This window comes from Canis aureus, chromosome 23 (assembly GCF_053574225.1).
Source record: "Canis aureus isolate CA01 chromosome 23, VMU_Caureus_v.1.0, whole genome shotgun sequence".
Lineage (NCBI taxonomy): Eukaryota > Metazoa > Chordata > Mammalia > Carnivora > Canidae > Canis > Canis aureus.
In genome coordinates, this window is record NC_135633.1 from 50,837,117 (window position 1) to 50,858,157 (window position 21,041).

A 21,041-nucleotide genomic window follows, 5' to 3' on the forward strand; every position below is an offset into this window, starting at 1 on the left:
GCAAAGTATAAAATATAAAGATACATGGTGACTCATGGAATCAAAGTTGTAGTTTTTATACTTTAATATATCTAAAATTGGGGGGGGCTTCTAATTTAGCCTCTTTTTTTAGGCTCTTCTTTTTTTTTAACAGTTTAGCATCTTAGGATCTTATGGACTGTGCTATATGAAAATGACTTTAAAATTTTAGTACATGTTTGAGGAAACAATAGTGGTAAGTTTTGAAGTAAGAAGACAAAAATAATCAGGTCAAAGGAGCTGAAAACCACATATATATTTAAGTTTTTGAATTGAATGATGTAATCACAGACTGGCTATGTGCTGCCTAATAGAAACCTGGCATAAATTATGTGTGTCATTTGTATGAGAAGTCCCTTTTATTTGCAGCAATGAAAGAATTAGAGACAGAGTGTGGGAAGCTATAAACCCAGATGTAGTTGCACAAGTTGACACAGTTGGAATTCCTCAGTTCTGATTGCTAAATAAGTCTTAGGTCTTTGGAATCACACCAGGCAGTTGCTAACCGTGTGGCTCATTATGTGTATGCATGTTGGCAATTCAAACAGCATGGCATTTATGTGAATGAGTTTTCTTTTGAAATAAAAGATTTGAGATTCATCTTTATGCTTTCTGATGAGTGTAATCAATCACATGAAAATAGAACAGTAGTTTAAATATGGTGTATATGTTCTTCAAAGCCACTTAGGCATTTTTTAAAATGACCATGCCATGTGAATACACAGTACACCAGCAGTTGTAAAGGTGCATCGTGGGATCTATGATGTAAAATGTAGTTTTCTTGAAATAGTCTGAAAAAAAAAACTGCTCTGGTGTTTCAAAATGGGGTAGGACAGCCGAAAAATGGTCTGTAAACGTGTAGGATAACAAGTGTTTTGAAAGCAACTTACAAAAACATGTGCACAGAGAATAATGATCTTTGTGTCTTTCATTCTGTGGCAGCCCAAACTCCACCCTCTTTTACAGAATTGTTCTTTTCTGTTTGTTTTTGGAGGAGCAAAGCATCATGCCAGCATACTTCCACATGTAGTCTAAGACTGAGGCTGGTGTATTTGCCTTTCAATTACTATTCATAATCAAATACTTCCAATATTTAAGAGGATATTAGTCATGTAGCTATATGAAAAGAATCTCTTCCAATAACCATGTTGTTTATGTATAGCCATGATATTACATGATACTGTACACTTTTGTTTGGCCAAAGAAAATCAATAAAAAATACAGTACTGAAAAACCCAAATGTGCTGTCACAAACATAGTTAGCTACTGATTTAAGCTATGCACACATTCTAACTTGTTACTCTTTTTGAATTGTGCTTAAAAAATTTTAGAAGGTTCATGTACATTTGCTTATTTCTTTGCTTGGTTAAACAGATTTCATTATTCAGTTTAGGAATGTTTCAAGGAATGCTGGAATGTGCAGAAATCTGTTAACCACTGAGACAATACTTTGACATTTTAATCATCTGTCATTGAGGGAATATGAGTGTTCTTATAACTTTTACTGATGTATATGGTGCTAAGTGGCTGATGGGAAAAATGCACGTAAGTAAATGGTAAATTCATCTTTTGGGATAGAGACAATTTGATTATAACGTGATTATAATGTGATTTGTTGTTGTCACATTAGTGTTTCCTTGGTTGGCAGATACTTTGGCTACATTAAGTTTGCTGCCATCATATAATAGTGAGTTATCTGAAATCCTGAGAGGTGAGCTTAAGGTAGATTTAGTAATCAAGAGCCAAGCGTAATGTGTTAGTCTAGTCCGTGGTTTCCTCCTGAAAAATTACCTATCATAACTATAACTACTATTATCAAGCTCATACTGTGTGCTATGCCAAGCCCTTTACATGCATAATTTCATTTGGTTATTATAACAATCCTATGAAGTGGGTATTTCATTATCCTCATTTTACTGATAGGTAAATTGAAACTTGAAGAGCTTAAGTTCACACCTCTCCACAAAGCAAGACTGAGTGTTTAACTAGTGGATTTCCCAACATCAGAATCCTTGGTATTGATTTTTTTAATTGGACTTCTTTGTATTAGAAGATGATACAGGAAAAAGTCTGCACCAGCTTTCTCTCTAATGATTTAAGTTTGTGGAACTCCTAATTTTTTTTTTTTTTTTTGACTGAATGTTCTTCTCATCAAGCTTGATTAGAGTTGGATTTCTTCTAAGGCAATGGTGAATGAAATTTTAGATTAATACCTAAAATATCTGGACTGCTTTTGTCAGCTTCCACTGCTTTGCTTTTTGCCCAGCTTGCCAAAAGATCTTAAATGAAAGAAACTTCTAGCTCTGTGGCTCCTCAGACCTCATGTAATTGATTTGATGTCCAGATAATTAGGTATGTTGTTTTGCTGGGACTCTGGTTTTTCTCAATTCCTCTTAGTCCCTTTTATAGCTAGAGGCAAGTCTGTGACTAAGTCAGTTCTTATCTGGAATTGATTTTCACCAGTCCTGGAAAAGCCTTAGTTTGCTTTTCCATAAATACTGTGATTTCTCGCATTCTATTGGTTTATGACAAGCTTCCTATTTTCAAGACCCTCTACTGGATGCAATAAACACTACCCTCCATGGGCTTACTCTTTGGTGAGGGTTATGGACCTTAGACACAAATATGTGTAATAATAGAATGAAAAATTGTAGGGTATGTCAGTAGAGGTGTATTGCCGTAATGTAGCACTTCTCAAAATTTTCTGTTAGAGGAAGCACAGTACACTATCAGTCTGAGGACATGGCCGAAACTGGTTGGTTTGATGGAAGTAAGAAGATATAAGTCAAGTCATATGACTCTTGCTTTACTCACAATATGTGCTTTTTTAAAAAAAATCTGAAACAGGATAAAACTATTGAACTTGCATCTCCCCAATTTTCTAATAAAAGTTGTAGCACCAGTTAGATTCACTAAAATTATCCATGGGTTTGGTGAACTCTTAACATACTACTGTCAGGTATGTCAGTATTTGGTATCTGTAAGAGAGCAGATGTGTTGCTCCGGTTGGATTATTTAGGGTGGCTTTTAGATTAATCTATAGGGGCAGGTATTAAAGGTGCTTCAAAAGATCTCTGGGAAGCTACGTGCTGCATCAAGTGTAGCCAGCTGCTCTTTGGAGGTATGATGAAGCTTCACAGTGCAGCTGTGAGTACTTCTTTATTGAAGATATTTGAAGGTCCTAACAGAAAGCAAAGGGGTGTTTTCAACATGGGGAATGACTTCATCAATGTTGAGAGAGTGCAAGTTTAGAGTTGTTTGTTCAGCAGGTGTATGGAGGATGCAAAGAAGTTTGAGGAAAAAGATGGCTTGAAAAACCTAAAGGAAAGATGATACGCTTGACTTGTGTAGTAGACAGCAACTTAGTGTAGTGCTTTAAGAAGGAAATTTAACTAGTCCAAAGATAATTTAACCACAAATGTGTTTAGTATATGATACCAAGAAGGGGCTGATTGAAAAAGGAAGTTTTAAGAGTTAGTAACTGGTTGCTATGGTGACTCTTCCTGAGTCATTACCTTAGGCAGATAGATACTTCAGGTAGTCAAAAGAAAAGTGGGCTTGAAAGTGAGGGTAGAACAATAAAATACTTCCTATTACTGCGTCTGTTGATAAGACTGTAAGTTGTAGATGCCTGGCAAGTAGTGGGAAATGAGTGGTTGGACTAGGGAGAGGTCACGGGTGGGAAAGTAGACCAGGAAGCCCAGGAAGATGTGCCAGCCCGCCGTGTGTTGCTGGGAAGCTTAGGAAAGCTCCAAGGTTCTCTATGTTAGGTAATTCAGGGTTTCTTACTTAAATCAAAAAAGGCAAGAGGGATATTTTATTCAATTTTGCTTGCAAGTCCAGCATTCAGACTTAATATCATCATGTAGGAGTTGCCTGCATGTAAATATACAGCACTTTTTAAAAGATAACAAGTATTGAGGTAAAGACAAACCCTCCTGAAGGAAAGATCCGGAGGAGGAGGAAACTCAGAGGCAGGAAAGGAGTGCTTACTGAGGAAGAGAGTCCTGAGAAACCGCAGGGTGCCATTGTCTCCTTACTCTTCCTTCTTCAAGCCTTTTTCCCCAGGGTAGAAAAATGGATAGTTTACTTCATCCTTGGAACTTTCTATTTTTAACTTCAGTTCTAGCAGCAGTGAAGTGTTTGTGGGTTTTCATTTTTTAATTTTTATGGAATTTGTAGCTTTATTGAAACTGTGGATAAAATTTTCCCAACTGTTGGTTCCTGTTTATTTTTAGGTTGGAAACTGAGAACTACTTGCCAGACACATATCATTTATGGGATTACAAACTGTTTGGTTTTAGAGGCTAGCACCACTATTTATTTTCAGTGAAGCTGTCCTGAAGATAGTAATTTAGTTCACAGACTAAATATGTTGTGCTTTTAATGAAAATATTTCATATTCTGCCTTTGCCATCTTAATAGTGGTTTAATAGTTAGCATTTGTTGAGAACCAGTATTTCAAGTTTGTCCTGTTCTGTACCAGACGCTGTGCTAAGCCAGTTTCATGTAATATTCATGACAGTCTTGCAAGGGTTTAGTATCTTTTTTTTTTTGTACATGTGGAACCGGAGATTCAGAGAGGCTAAGTGCTTGCTATAAGACATATTGTAGTAGGTGGAGGTTGTTGGGTTGGCGACCATGTCTGTTAGACTCTTGTACACACTTAATTCATGACATGAAAGGATGATTGATTCTGATGAAGGACTTCTCCCCAGATCTGAGCACATTCATCACATAAGACTTTATTATTATTATTATTATTATTATTATTATTATTATTATTTATCACATAAGACTAGTTTATTGCTGAAAACAGATGTTTGACTTACACTGCCTGCCACAAGAGTACATGTATCGAAAATAGGATGCAGAAGTAATACCCTGAATACACATCTGGTATAGAGACGAATGGGCCATCTAAAGGCCAGCTTTACAGTGCCAAACTTTACAGTGCCAAAACAATGTTGTTCCATCCTCAAACATAGCAAGTTAATTTAGTGGCCTAGAGTAGTCTGTTCTTTTTGCATTTCCAGAGGGATGGAGAACAGCATCAGTGCCCCATTGCCCTTTGGTGATTTTTGCTTTCAGTGACCGCCTGTGAACATGGCTACGGCTACTTGGCAGCATTTCTCAAGGCCTACAAGGAAAGACCCTTGATCCCATTACTGCAAGTCACTCAATTTCACTTTAGCTCAACATACGTTTATTGAGCAATTACTAGTACTAAGCTTTGTCCTGGGCCTCTGTATGAAGAATTTTCTCTAATTGTTAATATTGGACAACCAGCATTTTCTACCCATTAATGTAAACCGGAAAATAACAAAGTGGGCATTTTAAAACTTTTTCAAATAAGGGCCATAGAAGTGATTTTTATTAACAACTTCTTGTGTTTTTATAATACTTTCCCATACTTAGTGTTCTTTTACTCTGACTTTTTGCCATCTAGCAGTCTGACATTTGTAGTTCTCTGAGAGAAGGCTAAAAACATAACACCATTGTTAAAAACCCAGGCTTATTTGATAATACTTTGACACATTCTGCTGTATAATGTTCGGTATGATTTTTCGTAAATTGATGCTTCCAGTTATCCTTGTGTGTTCCCAGTACCACAAGCTTTTTAGTAATAGATCTATAGTGGATTCTTCTATCTATCTTTCTTTCTCTTTTTTTCTTTTTTTCAAGAATGGAGGAAGGGATAGGGGCAAGAGGAGAGGGAGAAGAAGAGAGAATCTTAAGCAGGCCCCTCGTCCAGTGTGGAGTCCAATGCGGGGCTTAATCTCACAACCCTACAACCCTGAGATCATGACTTGAACTAAGATCATGACCTGAGCTGAAATCAAGAATCTGATGTTTAACCAATAGAACCAACCAGGCACCCGTACAGTGAATTCTTATATTAATACATTGGTGTACATTTCTGTCTTTCTGGTCCCTCTGGTCTTATTTGTGTCTGCTATCTATTGGGCACTAAGGGCACTATGAGATGAAGAATAGATACCTACTGTCAAGAAGCTCCTAGAATATTATCCAGTTACTTCGTAGCATTAGAATGTATAAGAATATGTGCATTTCCTTTGGCTTCTACATGGTGTTTCATAATGACCATCTTTTAAAAAAAATATTTCATTTATTTATTCATGAAACACAGAGAAAGAGAGAGAGAGGCAGAGACACAGGCAGAGGGAGAAGCAGGCTCCATGCAGGGAGCCTGACGTGGGACTTGATCCCAGGTGTCCAGGATCAGGCCCTGGGCTGAAGGTGGCGCTAAACCTCTGAGCCACCCAGGCTGCCCTCATAACGACCATCTAATGTAGGTTATTCCATGCTAATAAGCATAGCTAGCCCTAATAAATAGTTCAATACATGGAGACTTACTATCTTAGAATTTATATAGCTGGTAAGGGATTAGTGAGATGTTGTTAAAGGCATACCCCTCCCTAATTATAATGCTTGTTAGTCATTGGGGATTAGCTATGGATGCAGCAGAAAGAACTTCAAATTTGGGGAGAAGACCTGTCCAGAAGGGTGTTTACCTCTTGGACTTTGGGCAAATTAAGTTATTACTTAAATTTTCAGAGCATCAGCCCTCATAGCTTTGTGTGAAGATGAGGAAAAAATATGTAAGAACTTTGAAATAGTAAAACATCAACACTATTGCTATCACTATTGTGATTGTATATTGAAACTTCTTGCTTGTAATTAGTAAAACATTTTATTATTTATTGTTTTTTTTTTTTGGAGAATTGACAACTCATGTTTTACCAGTGGTTGAAAAATCCACATTAGGGGATTACAGGAGTGGGACGAAGAGAAGATGAAAGGTACCTGGAAAGTTGGAGTATTTACTTGCCTTACAGAAATTTATGCTTTCAAAAATTGAGCTCTTGTATATAAAATATGGTGCTGGATACTTGTATAGTATTCACAGATGGTAAAACTTCCTACCTTTATTACACTATTTAAAATAGGGTGGATTGGGGCACCTGGGTGGCTCAACGGTTGAGCATCTGCCTTCGGCTCAGGGCGTGATCCTGGAGTCTCGGGATAGAGTCCCACATCGGGCTCCCTGCAGGGAGCCTGCTTCTCCCTCTGCTCATGTCTCTGCCTCTCTCTGTGTGTGTGTCTCTTGTAAATAAATAAATAAAATATTAAAGAAATAAAATAAAATAGAATTGATAGACTAGGTTTATGGATAACAGAGTAAAGGTAAAATAGAGAAAGCACAGCAAGTGAGTCACAACATATAGTGGAAAGTGTAAAAGAGGAGATAATACCAAATTGGAAGGGATCAGGAAGGGCTTTTTGGAGGAAATGGGGGCTTGAGAGATATATTGAAAGAGACCATGGAGAAGAGTATTATCTCTAGAAATAGGAATAACAACATAAAAAGAGGCAAAGAGACTGGATGTTTGTTTCTAGTAATAACCAGTACGCCAGCTTGGTGTGAGTCTTGATAGGTGAGGTTGGATATATAGGTAGAAAATGCATTTTGGAAGATTCTGTACATTTTGTTACCTTGATCATTCTTGGTATGTTGTTGTGTCTCTTAAGTCTCTGTTTTCATTGATTATTCTGAGAAGCCTTCCCCCATGCACTCAAGCAGAATTGATTGTGCCTTCTTATTTGCTACCTGTATGTGCAGAACAGCATGGCAGTGTGATGAAGTGGGGATTCTGGAGCTAGGCTCCCTGGGTTGAAAATCTGGCTCTGTTATTTACTAGCTTGTATGAACTTGGGAACGTCACTTAACTTACCTGTGCTTGGTTTCTCCCATCTGTAAAATGGTAGTGATGATACCTGCTTTGTGTGGCTGTTGTAAGAATTAATGGTTTAATTTATGTTAAGTGTTTGGAAAAGTATTGGGCACATGGTAAATACTACCTGAGGGATGGCGTTATTAACCTCTGCAGGGGACTTTATCAATTGGCCTATGATAGGATTTATTTACATGTCTGATGCTCCTACTGGACTGTGCCCTTTTGCAGGCAAGGAGATATATATATATATATATATATATATCATCTTACTTTTGTATTTCCATTGCTTTGTACTCTCTGGCTTCTGCGTGGTAGTGTGAAGATACAGCATATATACAGCATATATATCTGGATATATTGCTCCTGTGAGTCTTCAATCTCAGAGCAACTGGGTTTCTTGTACCAGTGGACTGTCTAGTTGTACTTGCTCTGACATAAATATAGCTCATTTCCATACCTAACATTATAAAAATAATTCCATTGTCACTTCTAAGGTAAAAGGTAGCTCTTAATGTATAAGAAGAATTACAATTATTTACTAAGCATGTTTTATTTCTCTAATGAAATGAAGTTTTAGTGTTTCTTTAGGATCATCTAATCATGGGTGCTACAGGTTAACTCTTTGATATAAAAACATTGCTGACTAATTAAAGCCCAGTGTAATTTCTTTCAACGTAATGTGAATATATGAGAAGATATCCTTGCTTAACTTGCAGGTTAGGCAAAAAAAATAAAAAAGGAAAAGATGTGGTACAGGTGGTACTTGTGCCGTCTTTACTGTGTACAACCTCGCTTGCTAGTAAATGTTATTCCTCTGCCTTCACCTTAGAATGTGGCCAGGTGACTCTGATCTAATAGTTGGGTAGAAATAGGGAGAAAGAGACAGCCTTGCCTAAACTAGAACTCTCCGCTTGCTGTATTTTATATGCTTGACCTTTCTTTTTGTATGTAAGAGAAAATGTAGATATTTATCATTACACATTTTGATACTTTAAAATTCAACAATAGAATTTTAAAAATTAGGTCTTATTTATTTATTTATTTATTTTTAAAGATTTTATTCATTTATTCATGATAGTCACAGAGGAGAGAGAGAGAGAGGCAGAGACACAGGCAGAGGGAGAAGCAGGCTCCATGCACCGGGAGCCCGACGTGGGATTCGATCCCGGGTCTCCAGGATCGCACCCTGGGCCAAAGGCAGGCGCCAAACCGCTGCGCCACCCAGGGATCCCCTAAAAATTAGGTTTTAAATTCTATATAATCAGATGTGAATCAGTTTTATTTAAAGATTTTAGAACCAGTATTTCGGTACCATGCATCTGTCCATCGTTGAGAAACTTTAGACAATTAGGAAATAGTGTGTTTCATGTGGTTTCAAGTCAGTTAAAGGTGTTGTGCTTTCTAGTTCAGAGGGAGATGGAGCCCAGATAAAGAGAGTGAACGGATTCCTCATTTTGAAAATTGATCAATATTATTGGCAGAAAAATCCTAAGTTTTTTACCTTGATAATATTTTTGACCTGATATTTTGACCAAATTACTTTCGTTTTTAGAAAATGAGAACAAATAAAAGGAAAGTCAAGAACCCAGACACTTGAAGTTAAAAATAAGTCATATTGCCAATGTCTCTTTAGTTTTGGAATTATCATCTGAATTACTTGAGAACCAAGTTTTTAAATTGTAATCCTGTCTCCTTATGCCTCTGAAAGGACCAGGGAGAGATCATTCCTACATTGTTCATTCCAGGGTTGAAATAGACACTTATCTCTTACACAGAAATACTGAATAATCAGGTTGTCTTTGTCATGGCCTGATTGCAGTACACCAAGAGAGAACTTGAAACTGCCATCAACAGATGGTTTTCTTGGGCATTTTCCAAGGTTATCTAAGGTCTAACAGCTGCCACCTTCATTCCTGATTTTTTTTTTTCTTTTCTAAGATGGTTAAAATGGAAATAGCCAACACGTTTTAAGCTGTGTGCCAGAACACTGTTCTAAGATCTTCGTTTATATTTAATTCATTTACTTCTCAGAGTAACGCTGAGAGACAGGTTCTGTTCCACTTAACAGATGATGATCCTGAGGTACAGAGAAGTTAAGGAACTTGTCCACAGTCGTGTTACTGATTGGTAGAGGCCAGAAGTTAACCCAGGTACTCTGCCACTAGAACTCACATTCTCAATTACTTGGCTATCTTGACAAGAATAGCTTATAAAGTGGGCTTCTGTGGTCTTGTCTGGGAACAGGAATTTGTTATAGTGCATCCACTGTGATGTCTGCAAAAGGAAAAAACAGCTTACCTTTTTTTTTTCTTTAAGATTTTATTTATTTATTCGTGAGAGACACAGAGAGAGAAGCAGAGACACAGGCAGAGGGAGAAGCAGGCTCCATGCAGGGAGCCCGATGTGGGACTCCATCCTGGGACTCCAGGATCATGCCCTGAGCCAAAGGCAGGTGCTCAACTGCTGAGCTTACCTTTCTTTTAATCAAGGAGCAAAGTATCTTTTAGAAAGAAATGGTCAATTATGGGATATTGTGTCAGCTCGCTAGGACAAAGCTGCCAGGGATGGCTCATTGTTTGTTTGAAGGGAAACTCTGAGGAACCAGTGGTGAGGAGGGGAGAGAAGGATGAAAATCTCTTACAGATTCTTTTTTTTTTTTTTTTAAGATTTTATTTATTTATTCATGAGAGACACAGAGGGAGAGAGGCAGAGACACAGGCAGAGGGAGAAGCAGGCTCCATGCAGGGAGCCCGATGTGGGACTCGATCCCGGGTCTCCAGGATCACACCCTGGGCTAAAGGCGGCACTAAACTGCTGAGCCACCCGGGCTGCCCCTCTTACAGAATTCTTAATCAGCACGCTGATTCATCCATATACACTATTCCCCATCTCAACTTCTGTAGGAATTGCATCACTGATTTCGAATCCATTTTACCGTAAACATTTATATAATACATAGAAAAACAAAGGGACATTAATTTCCATCTCAGGGAAAGTACCCATAAACAGCTTGGCTTAAAATTATCCCAAGAGTCTACTTTCTTTTTCTTCTTATAACATTTGAATAGGTGTCATGATTTCTCTGCCCTTAGCAGAGCTGTGCATTGTCAGGTAAATGCACACTTTGGTACAGTGTCCTTCTCTCTGGAAGGCCAGTCAACTTTCCCACCTTTATGAGTTGGACTTGAATGATAATAATTGACACCATTTATTGAATTGCCTAGTATGTACCAGGCACATACTTCGTTCGTTTAGTCCTTAGAACAACCTGTGAGATCAATGTTAATTCTCTGTTGTAAAGATAAGAAAAATAGTTTGGGGGAAGGATGGATGATTGTCTAAGAGCTCAAAGGTAATTGGTGAAGTCTAGTTCTAATGTAGCCTTTGTTTTCTCATTGACTAATAATTCATTAAGAAGCCTCTCTTTATCTTTCTGAAAGCCCAATGCAGAGCCATTCTTAAGGTGATAGAAAGTAAATTGAAAGTACTTCTCAAGTAGAATGTGCAGCTGGACAAAAGTTTTAGCCGTCTTGTGGGAAAAGGTATAATCTATGAGTAGCATCATCTTTCCAGAGAATAATTTCTTTTTTCAAAAAAATCTGTCTTGTGTGTGTAATTTGATTTTTTTTTTTTAAGTCTGTCTGAAGCTTGAGGCCTGTCGTCTTCAGAATTGTCTTTGTTCAGGGTATTGGTGAGTTCTTTGGGTCACAGCGACACAAAAAAGTGACCTTAATGTTTGAAGACCTATTCATTCTTGAGTACTTACTTTTTTGGATGAGTGCTGGGGTTTCCTGAATGGTAGGTTACCACAGGAGGTTCTGTGTCTAGGCATAGGACCTCAACTGTTCTTGTAAAGAGAAAATTATTCTGATCCCAGTTAAAATGTTACACTTGATCTTAGCCAAAAGGCCGAGAAGCAATACACTAGTTAAATGTTAAGGAGTACTTTATTCAAGATTGCCAAAGGTGTCAAGATTATCACAATAGGGGAGAGAGATCATACTCAACTCTGAATTTAAAAAGAACAAGTAGTGATTTATAGCTAAGGAGCAGGCTTGGGATTGTGTTAGGGGATACTGGATTGGTATGAAAAATTACTGGTAGGAGACACCAAAGGAAGGGGGACTCTTGGTGAAGGCAGGCCAAGGAAAAAGGTAGAGGATGAAGATTTTGATCCCATGTTCAGAGTGGGGAATTCTCTCTAAACTGACTTGGCAAAATTCTTGCTAAAACTGGATTTTGTGGGCAGCCCGGGTGGCTCAGCGGTTTAGTGCCGCCTTCAGTCTGGGGTGTGATCCTCGAGACCCGGGATCGAGTCCCACATTGGGCTCCCTGCATGGAGCCTGCTTCTCCCTCTGCCTGTGTTTCTGCCTCTCTCTCTCTCTCTCTCTCTGTGTGTGTCTCTCATGAATAAATAAATAAAAAATCTTAAAAAAAAAAAATACTGGATTTTGTAGAGCCAGTGACGACTGGAGCCAAAGTAGAGGCCTAGTCAAGATAAAGGTTCAGAGCCTGGATAACCTTTGGTTAAGGAGAAAGTCTTCTGTTAGGTTCTCTTGCCTGAATTCAATATAAGAGTTCAGATATTGGACTTGAACCCCTGGGAGACACCACTAAATGAAGTAATAGGGTGAATTCCAGAAAACTATGTTTTCCTACTGGCACAGATTTCTGTGGAAAAGTTGGTGTGGATGATCAGAGTAGTTATGAGAGGTGGGTTCTTTAAAGCCTCTATTATGCTGCACCGTCAGACTGATTTAAAATTTTCCTTAAAAAACTTATACAGTGTTTATTAAGTGCCAGGCTTGGTTCCAAACTCTTTTCAAATATTAATTTACTCAATCCTTAAAGCAACTGGTGTGAGGTGGTTATGCAATTGTTATTCTCCCTTCACAGATGAGGAAACAATGGCCCAGAGGAGTTAAATAATTTGCCCAAGGTCAGGTAGCAAGTACTTGGTGGGACTTGGGTTTCCACCTAGGCAGACTGGCTCCAGAGTACATTCTTAATCACTCTGTTAGGATGCATCCCTGGGCTTTACTTCTCATTATATTATGGGTTTTTCTTTATTCTCTCCAGGAATAAAGAATTCTTCTGGATTTAGTCATACTCTGGACTTTTTTCAGACTGAAGCCTGAATTGAAGAATATATTTATCTTGAGGTCCCCTATAAATCACAAGGTTATTTGTAAACACCCTTTTAGGTGGCCTTTCACATTAAGGGATCAAAACACATTCCTCACCTGCTCTGTAGTCTGTACATTGGTGACTCTTCCTTATCAAAGATTGGCTGCTTTCTCCTCCCTTTCTCCCTGCTCCATTGGCAAACTTAGTGGCTGGCTGGCTTTCTTTTGTTCGTTTGTTCTTTTTTTTTTTTTTAAATAAATGCTCCATTTATAGGGAGTGAATGGTAGTTCTTTGATAAAGAATTTGGGAATTGGCTTCAGATAGTACACAACTAACACCAAAAATAAGGGACAAATTCCCTGTGGGCAGAGCAGATCCAATTCCTAAAATATTTCTTTAGCAGTCTCTTAAAAACTGCTTAAATTTGTCAAGCTAGTATTTTAAAATATATGGTATATTACCATATAAAATATGGTAAATATAATATTAAAACTGAAGTCAGACAATAACATGTATGGAAGCTCTTGTATTCCATGATACTTTCAACTTATGGTTTGTTTGTTTGTTTGTTTTGACTTTTTAATTACAGATCTGTCTATGGCCGTACAGAAATTTTCCCAGTCACTGCAAGATTTCCAGTTTGAATGTATTGGTGATGCTGAAACAGATGATGAAATTAGTATTGGTGAGTACTGTTGTTCTTTAATATTCTAAATAATTTTAAAAGTCCTACTTCAGATACTGATTTCTTTGAAATCTAACAGATTCTGGGACGCCTGGGTGGCTCAGTGGTTGAGCATCTGCCTTCCAACCAGGGCATAATCCTGAAATGCTGGGATCGAGTCCTCACATTGGGCTCCCTGCATGGAGCCTACTTCTCCCTCTGCCTGTGTCTCTGCCTTTCTCTCTGTGTCTCTCATAAATAAATAAATAAATAAAATCTTTAAAAAATAAAAATAAAAAAAGTTAAAAAAAGAGAAACCAAACAGATTCATATACCTAAATGCTAAACATGTAAAATATTCTGATTTGATAAAAGTTTAAGGGCAATTTTTGGTTATTGTAGAGGACAGTATTATAAATTGTCTAAAAATCGAACTTGTATTTTTTTCCATAAGGAAATTACTTATTTATCATCCTATAATTTAGCTCAGTCCTTTGAAAAGAGGTAGACAACAATCTTTGTTTCTGCCTCAAAGTGAATCATTCATTCAAAGATATATTGGGCATCTACTATTAAATACAAGGTACTGGTTTTAAGAATTATTTTGATTTTAAAAAATTTAATACTGATTTCTCTCTTAACATGAGTATTTGTTTATAAGGGAAAAATTGACCCTCCTGATTCAGACGGTTTTATTTCCCATGAAATGAAGAAGTCAGGTTATGTGATTCCCTGGAGTTTTATCTGTATCTGAATTTTTACTGTTTGAAGGTTACATTTTAACAATCACTATTAATAGGTTTTTGACAGTGGGTCCATTTGTAGACTGAGTTAGCTACATGTCACATAATCAAAGACTAAAGAATATGTACATTTGTGAGGATGATACTAAGTGTGCTCCTCTTCCAGATATAAAAATAGAATATTACAAGTGTTTAGAACAGTGACCCTTGGGCCCCTGGATGGCTGAGTGGTTGTGTCTTGCCTTCGGCTCAGGTTGTGATCCCGGGGTCCTGGGATTGAGTCCTGCATCAGGCTCCCTGCAAGGAGCCTGCTTCTCCCTCTGCCTATGTCTCTGCCTCTCTGTGTGTCTCTCATGAATAAATAAATAACATCTTAAAAAAAAAAAAAAAGAACAGTGACCCTCAAAGTTTAATGTGTATATGAAACAGCTGGAGATCTTATGAAATGCAGATTCTGATACAGAAGGTCTCAGGTGGAGTGTGTGATTCTGCATTTCAGACAGACTTGAAGGAGATATGACACTCCTGGTCCATGGACCACACTTTGAGTAGTAAGGACTTGTAATCCTAGACATGCCCCTCCACAATCACATTTCTTTTTCTTATATGGTTTTATCAGTTATATATGTATTCCTAAACAGTATGGTTTATTTTTGAAACCCTAAGTAGCAAGCCCAAACCTAGCTGTGAAAGGAAAGGGCAGTGTTATCCCCACCAAAAACGGCTCTCAGGAGGAAATAAGCTGACTTTGATTCATTGTGTGGCTTTAGCTTGCTCACATTGACAAAAGTTCCTTCTGGGCAGCCCCGGTGGCGCAGCGGTTTAGCACCGCCTGCAGCCCAGGGCGTGATCCTGGAGACCCTGGATCGAGTCCCACATCAGGCTCTCTGCATGGAGCCTGCTTCTCCTTCTGCCTGTGTCTCTACTTCTCATTCTCTCTCTGTGCCTCTATGAATAAGTAAATAAAATCTTTAAAAAAAAAAGTTCCTTCTGGATAAATAACTAGTAGAATTCAGAGTTCTTAGACAAGCTCTCCTTGCAGATGGGATTTGCATTATGCATATATCAGTATGGCCAAGGTGGCAGTCTTTCAGAGGCCATGTACCAGGTGGTCACTTTATTGGTTGCTCCTTTAGGAGTGTTAGTTACTCAGGGGGAGGTAGAGGTAGCTGGTCTATTGAAATCAAAAATGAGGGGATCCCTGGGTGGCGCAGCGGTTTGGCGCCTGCCTTTGGCCCAGGGCGCGATCCTGGAGACCCGGGATCGAATCCCACGTCGGGCTCCCGGTGCGTGGAGCCTGCTTCTCCCTCTGCCTGTGTCTCTGCCTCTCTCTCTCTCTCTCTCTCTCTCTGTGACTATCATAAATAAATAAAAATTAAAAAAAAAAAAAAGAAGTTCTTTAAAAAAAAAAAAAAGACTCCTCCACCTTCAGTATTGTGATGAAAAGTAGCTGAGCCATGTAGGATGAGGACTGCCACATGCGCCTCAACAGCATTACTTTTTTCTCTTTACAGGGTGAATGAGAAAGGGCACCTTCAGCGATCACACACCACTGGCACTTGGAACAATAGTTGTCATCTTTGTGTGCCACTTCTTGACATTTGTGTCATAAATGTCTAGTCCCCAACCTAGACTTTGAAACACACACCTGGCAAAAAAGCTTTGATTATATTACTAAAGTACTAATATATAAGCATTATTATTTAGAAAAAATAAAACTAAGTACTTATATAATAGCATTTATTTTTACTTAGTAATGTAATTGTAATCATAACTCCAAGAAGGCAGAGGCCAGATTTTTTGAATTTTATTTTTAAATTTTGTTTTAGAGGGCAGCCCCAGTGGCACAGCGGATTAGCGCCGTCTGCAGCCCAGGGCGTGATCCTGGAGATCCGGGATCGAGTCCCACGTCGTGCTCCCTGCATGGAGCCTGCTTCTCCCTCAGCCTGTGTCTCTGCCTGTCTCTCTGTGTCTCTCATGAATAAATAAAATCTTTAAAAAAAAAATTTTTTTTTTTTTTAGAGAGATTGCAATAGAGTGGGGGAGGGCAGGAGAGGGAGAAGAGAATCTTTTTTTTTTTTTTTTTAAGATTTTATTTATTTATTTGACACAGAGGGAGAGACCGCACAAGTAGGCAGAGAGGCAGGCAGAAAGAGAGGGGGAAGCAGGCTACCTGCTCAGCAGAGAGTCTGTTGTAGGGCTTAATCCCAGGACCCTGTGATCATGACCTGAACCTAAATGTAGAGTCAGTCACTTAACCAACTGAGCTACTCAGGCATCCCTGTCTTGTCTTTCTTTTTTAAAAAATATTTTTATTTATTTATTCATGAGAGACAGAGAGAGAGAGAGAGGCAGAGACATAGGCAGAGGGAGAAGCAGGTTGAGCCCAATATGGGACTTGATCCCAGGACTCTGGGATCACAACCTGAGCCAAAGGCAGATGCTCAACCACTGAGCCAACCAGGTGCCCCTATCTTTTCTTTTTTAAAACCACTTTAGCTTTAGCACCTAACCTAGGGCCTGACTCATGATAGACCCTCAGTTAAATTGTTGAATAAATGACATAGTTTTCTTATAAATTTTAATTTTTTCACTTATGTGTTTATTTTTCTAATCATTATATATGTATATAATTTGTAATGTATATTTGTATGTATATTTAATAAAAATATGTATAATTTGTTTTCTTTTAAAGAGGATTATGGCAAATACTTTGGATTTTTTAATAATTTCATAACTTTAAAATGTTTCGTCAGTGTAAATACATAAACTAAAGAAATAAAATCCATGGAACATTCAGGTTGATTCTAGTTGAGAATCTCTCCAGAGAGAGGCAGAGACACAGGCAGAAGGAGAGGCAGACTCCCTGCGGGGAGCCTGATTCAGGACTTGATCAGAGGACCCCCGGATCACGAGCCTGAGCCAAAGGCAGATGCTCAACCACTGAGCCACCCAGGTGCCCCAGATTCTAGTTGATCTTGTTAAAAAGTATAATAAACATATTTCTGCGTATTTCTCTTAATCTCCTTTAAACTTACTTAAAATACCTTCTTGAAGTCACATGTAACTGAAGAGGCAGGGTTTTTAAATTTACGCTCTGCAGCCTTTCAGGCAGATGTTAGGTGATTTCCCCAGGTTGTGGTGAATTCGATCTTCAGCATTGGTCTCTAGTCTCTTTCCACTGTGGTTTAAATGGATCCTGTTGTGGCTCTTGTAGGTTAGATTTGAAAGCTGTGACTTGATCAGGAGGTGGTTTATTGTAGACAATGAATACTAGATTAAATTCTGGTGCTTTGGGGGCTTTAAGGAGTTAGATCAAAGAGGAGCAAATGATGAATGCTATGTAAGTATAGATGTAATGGTCCTTGATGCTTTTAGATCAGGAGACTTATGTATCTCCTATTACTGGGAATCTGATTTAAACATTAATACTTTATTTGGAACCTAACCTAGAGCAAAAAGTAGTCTAAAATATTATTTTTGAAACAAAAGTAAAAAATAGGTATATCCTCTCCATCCGACAATTTTTATCCTTGTACTGAGTCCTCAAGTGCATTCTAAACATTTGAAAATATAAAGAGAAGACTATAACCATTTCTAACATGGAAGAATTATGAGTACATTGCAAGCTGCTGTTGCAAGGATAGTGACCTAGGAATATATCCCTGAGACTGTTGTGTAGGGCTGGAGTGCATGGGCAAGGAACTATCCTTACCCTCCTTCATCAGTCTTATTTATTTTTATCATCAGTTTTAATTCTACATGGGAAGATACGTAGTTCCAACTTTGTTTAAAATAGCTTGTGGAAGCCCCAGTTTCAGCCTCTTTATTCCTCTGATTTAACCAAAGAGGAATGAAGTAGAGACAGCTGTGGCTCTTAGCATTGAGTAACAGCCGCAACATTCTCAGCCAGAGTGGTTTTGAGACTTACCAATGATGGAACCATTAGAAATGATGACATACAAAAACTCATCTTTTATAAGCAAGTAATGTCAATGAGAACGTGTAAAATCAAGACATTTGCTTTTTGTATATGAGCTGTGGTAGGAATGAGTAGGGAGGTGGTAGGAAGATGAGTAAGATGCCTACTTTTAATGTGCTTATGGTGGAATAGGGTGAAAAACAGATTTTGAGCAATGTAAGGAAAAGATTCTGTTTCCATATCAGTAAATTACCTAATTTGTGGAAGCTGTTCTGATTGTTTTATAGGTGGGTAGGCATGTGACTGGCCTGTAAATCAGTCCTACTCTTCATCTGTCCCCTTCTTCTCCCATCCTTTTGGACTTGTGCATTTGGGGTTCTTTAGTTTGTTTGTTTTAGCGCTAGTGAAACATTGCTGACTTGGAAGGAAGCAAAATATAATTAGTTGCCTGTGACCCAATGTGGAATTTCTCTGGCTCAGAGAACAGGTCAGTTGTTTCCAGAATTGAAGTCCCAAACAGGACAGCATTCTTGTGCTTTCCCTTTAGCACCTTCCTTTCCATTCAAAAGCATCAAGAGGTCTTTTCTCCTCCCTTCTTACAGGGATAAATGAACTGCATGTGAACTTTCCACAGCTCCATTTTATCTGTCAATTGTAGTGCTAGCCTAGTGGGAAGCAGCCTATTGAATCCATCCAAATTAACTTCTCACAGCTGCTCTAATTACCTACTTATATTTCTTTAGTTTTTGAACTGAGTAAAGATCTTTAGTTAGGAGTAAGTCAGGAGTTCAGTAGCTGAACACTTGGAGCTTAGAAATTGGTGAGGGACGGTACAGATTGATTACAAACTGCTTATAAGATTCAATCCTCCTTTAATAATTATATGGGTAACATTTGAATGTACCATCGCTTAACTATATTTACACAGTAAGTAATATGTATGTAAATGCAAAAAAAATCAGTGCCCACTGCATCAGTTCTGGTGCATGTACACATGTACATGCATGGGAAGTGATAACTTCCAAAGTCATGTGCTGAGCCTTAAAACCTTACTAGTAGGAGATAAAAGGCTATCTCTACAGAAAATGAAATAGTGCCCTTTTAAAACCCCTGTTTACACTGGCTCATTCAAACAATAGAAGCTCACAGTTATTACTGTGAATCTACCTATGAAATAGGTTGTTTTTCTAGGTTAATTTAACATCTGAGAGTATAGGATAATAAAAGGCTGTAAATCTTAGTGTATCACTTCAAAATCCATATCCATACCAAGATTGGGACATGCAACTTATTTTGTTTCTGTATTTGGTGCCTACAATTTGAAATCACTTTTAACCGAAGTCTTAAAAGTCTAGATTAAAAATCAGATATTATTAGGCTAAGCTGGTGCCAATAAAAATATTAGTCATTAAAATGCGGCAAATCTTGTTCATTCTGTGTAATCTTGGAAACCATCGGAAAGTCCAGTTGCAATTGTGCATAAACAACTTGGTTAGCAGTTGTATGATAGCCTTTGGTAATTCTCAGGAAAGTTTTACACAACATGAACCAAGGATTAAACATTTACCAAGAAGGAGAGTCAGTTTGCTAATAAATATTTTAGGTGGGGACTTCATTCCCTTAGACACACCTAAACAGAAAATTCCTGTGGTGAAGACAGACAACACAAAACCACTTGTCGACTAAGGTTATGGCTCCCAGCTCTGAGTGCAGAAATGAGGGGCCATCAATTAGGTAATTCAGATCAAATATATTCATAATAATTGCACAGATATTTCTGACATAGCTAATATATTCCTGTTCATGTATTTATTGTTTTCAGTGCAGATATGCAGACAGCAATAACGATGGCTAGTACTTAATAGTTTTTAAAATAAAGACCTGGTACAACTTAAAAACAAAACAAAACAAAACAAAACAGAAAACCTTTTTTCTTTTTAAAGAATTTATTTATTCATTCATGAGAGACAGAGAGAGAGAAAGGCAGAGACACAGACGGAAGGAAAAGCAGGCTCCATGCAGGGAGCCGGACGTTGGACTCGATCCCGGGTCTCCAGGATCACGCTCTGGGCTGAAGGCGGCGCTAAACCGCTAAGCCACCCAGACTGCCCAAAAAAACCCCTTTTATAGGCAAATCTAGATAGATTATATCTACAGATTATGTGTACAGTTTAATGAATGGTAACTTAAACTGAACCAAGTTTTGTATATTCTGTTGTCTGTGGTATACTTTACATTTTGGATTCTTTCCTGTTCCTTCTTTAGGAGAACATTGCAAAAGGTGAGACTATAGGACACAAATTTAAAATAGTGACTTTTCAAGTCACAGGGCTTTATTGTGTTTTCCTGAGCCAGCAGCACTTTGCTCAGCTGCAAATACTTATTGTTGGATTACCTCTCAGAAGTGTGACTTGGTGGTAAAGTGACTTAACTGTGAGCCTGAGTCACCTTGGTATATAGATAGGAGCCTGTGAAGGACCACTGTTGCCTGTTCAAAGGGTGTGAAGTAGAAGAAATTTTTTAAAGGAGTGGTTGGAAAATTTTTTTTCATTTTCCTTGTTAAAGAAAGTACTATGGGGAAAATGCATTAATTTTTTGCCAAATAAATCCATCCATTTTGATTATGCATCTGTTAGGTCCAGTGGAAAGGTACTGTGTGATCTAGTTTTGCAAGTGATAAATAAGAATATGGGGTGGGAGGCATGGCAAATGGTTTGCTTTATGTGTTTTGAAGGGGTTCCTATATAGTTTAAAAACACTTTGAGGTAGTAACCTGTATTTCAGGTTAAAAATAATAATTGGTATAT

General features: G+C 38.1%; 1 protein-coding gene across 8 annotated transcripts in view; it reads left to right on the top strand.

Annotated features, from left to right (window-relative positions):
- ARHGAP42 (Rho GTPase activating protein 42) overlaps nt 1–21,041 on the top strand; it is a 287,300-nt gene that overhangs the window by 50,864 nt on the left and 215,395 nt on the right. For all 8 annotated transcript variants that reach the window (XM_077867592.1, XM_077867593.1, XM_077867594.1 and 5 more), the window contains exon 2: nt 13,495–13,590. In XM_077867592.1, the coding sequence (XP_077723718.1) occupies nt 13,495–13,590 (96 nt within the window). The remainder of the gene's footprint in view (nt 1–13,494; nt 13,591–21,041) is intronic.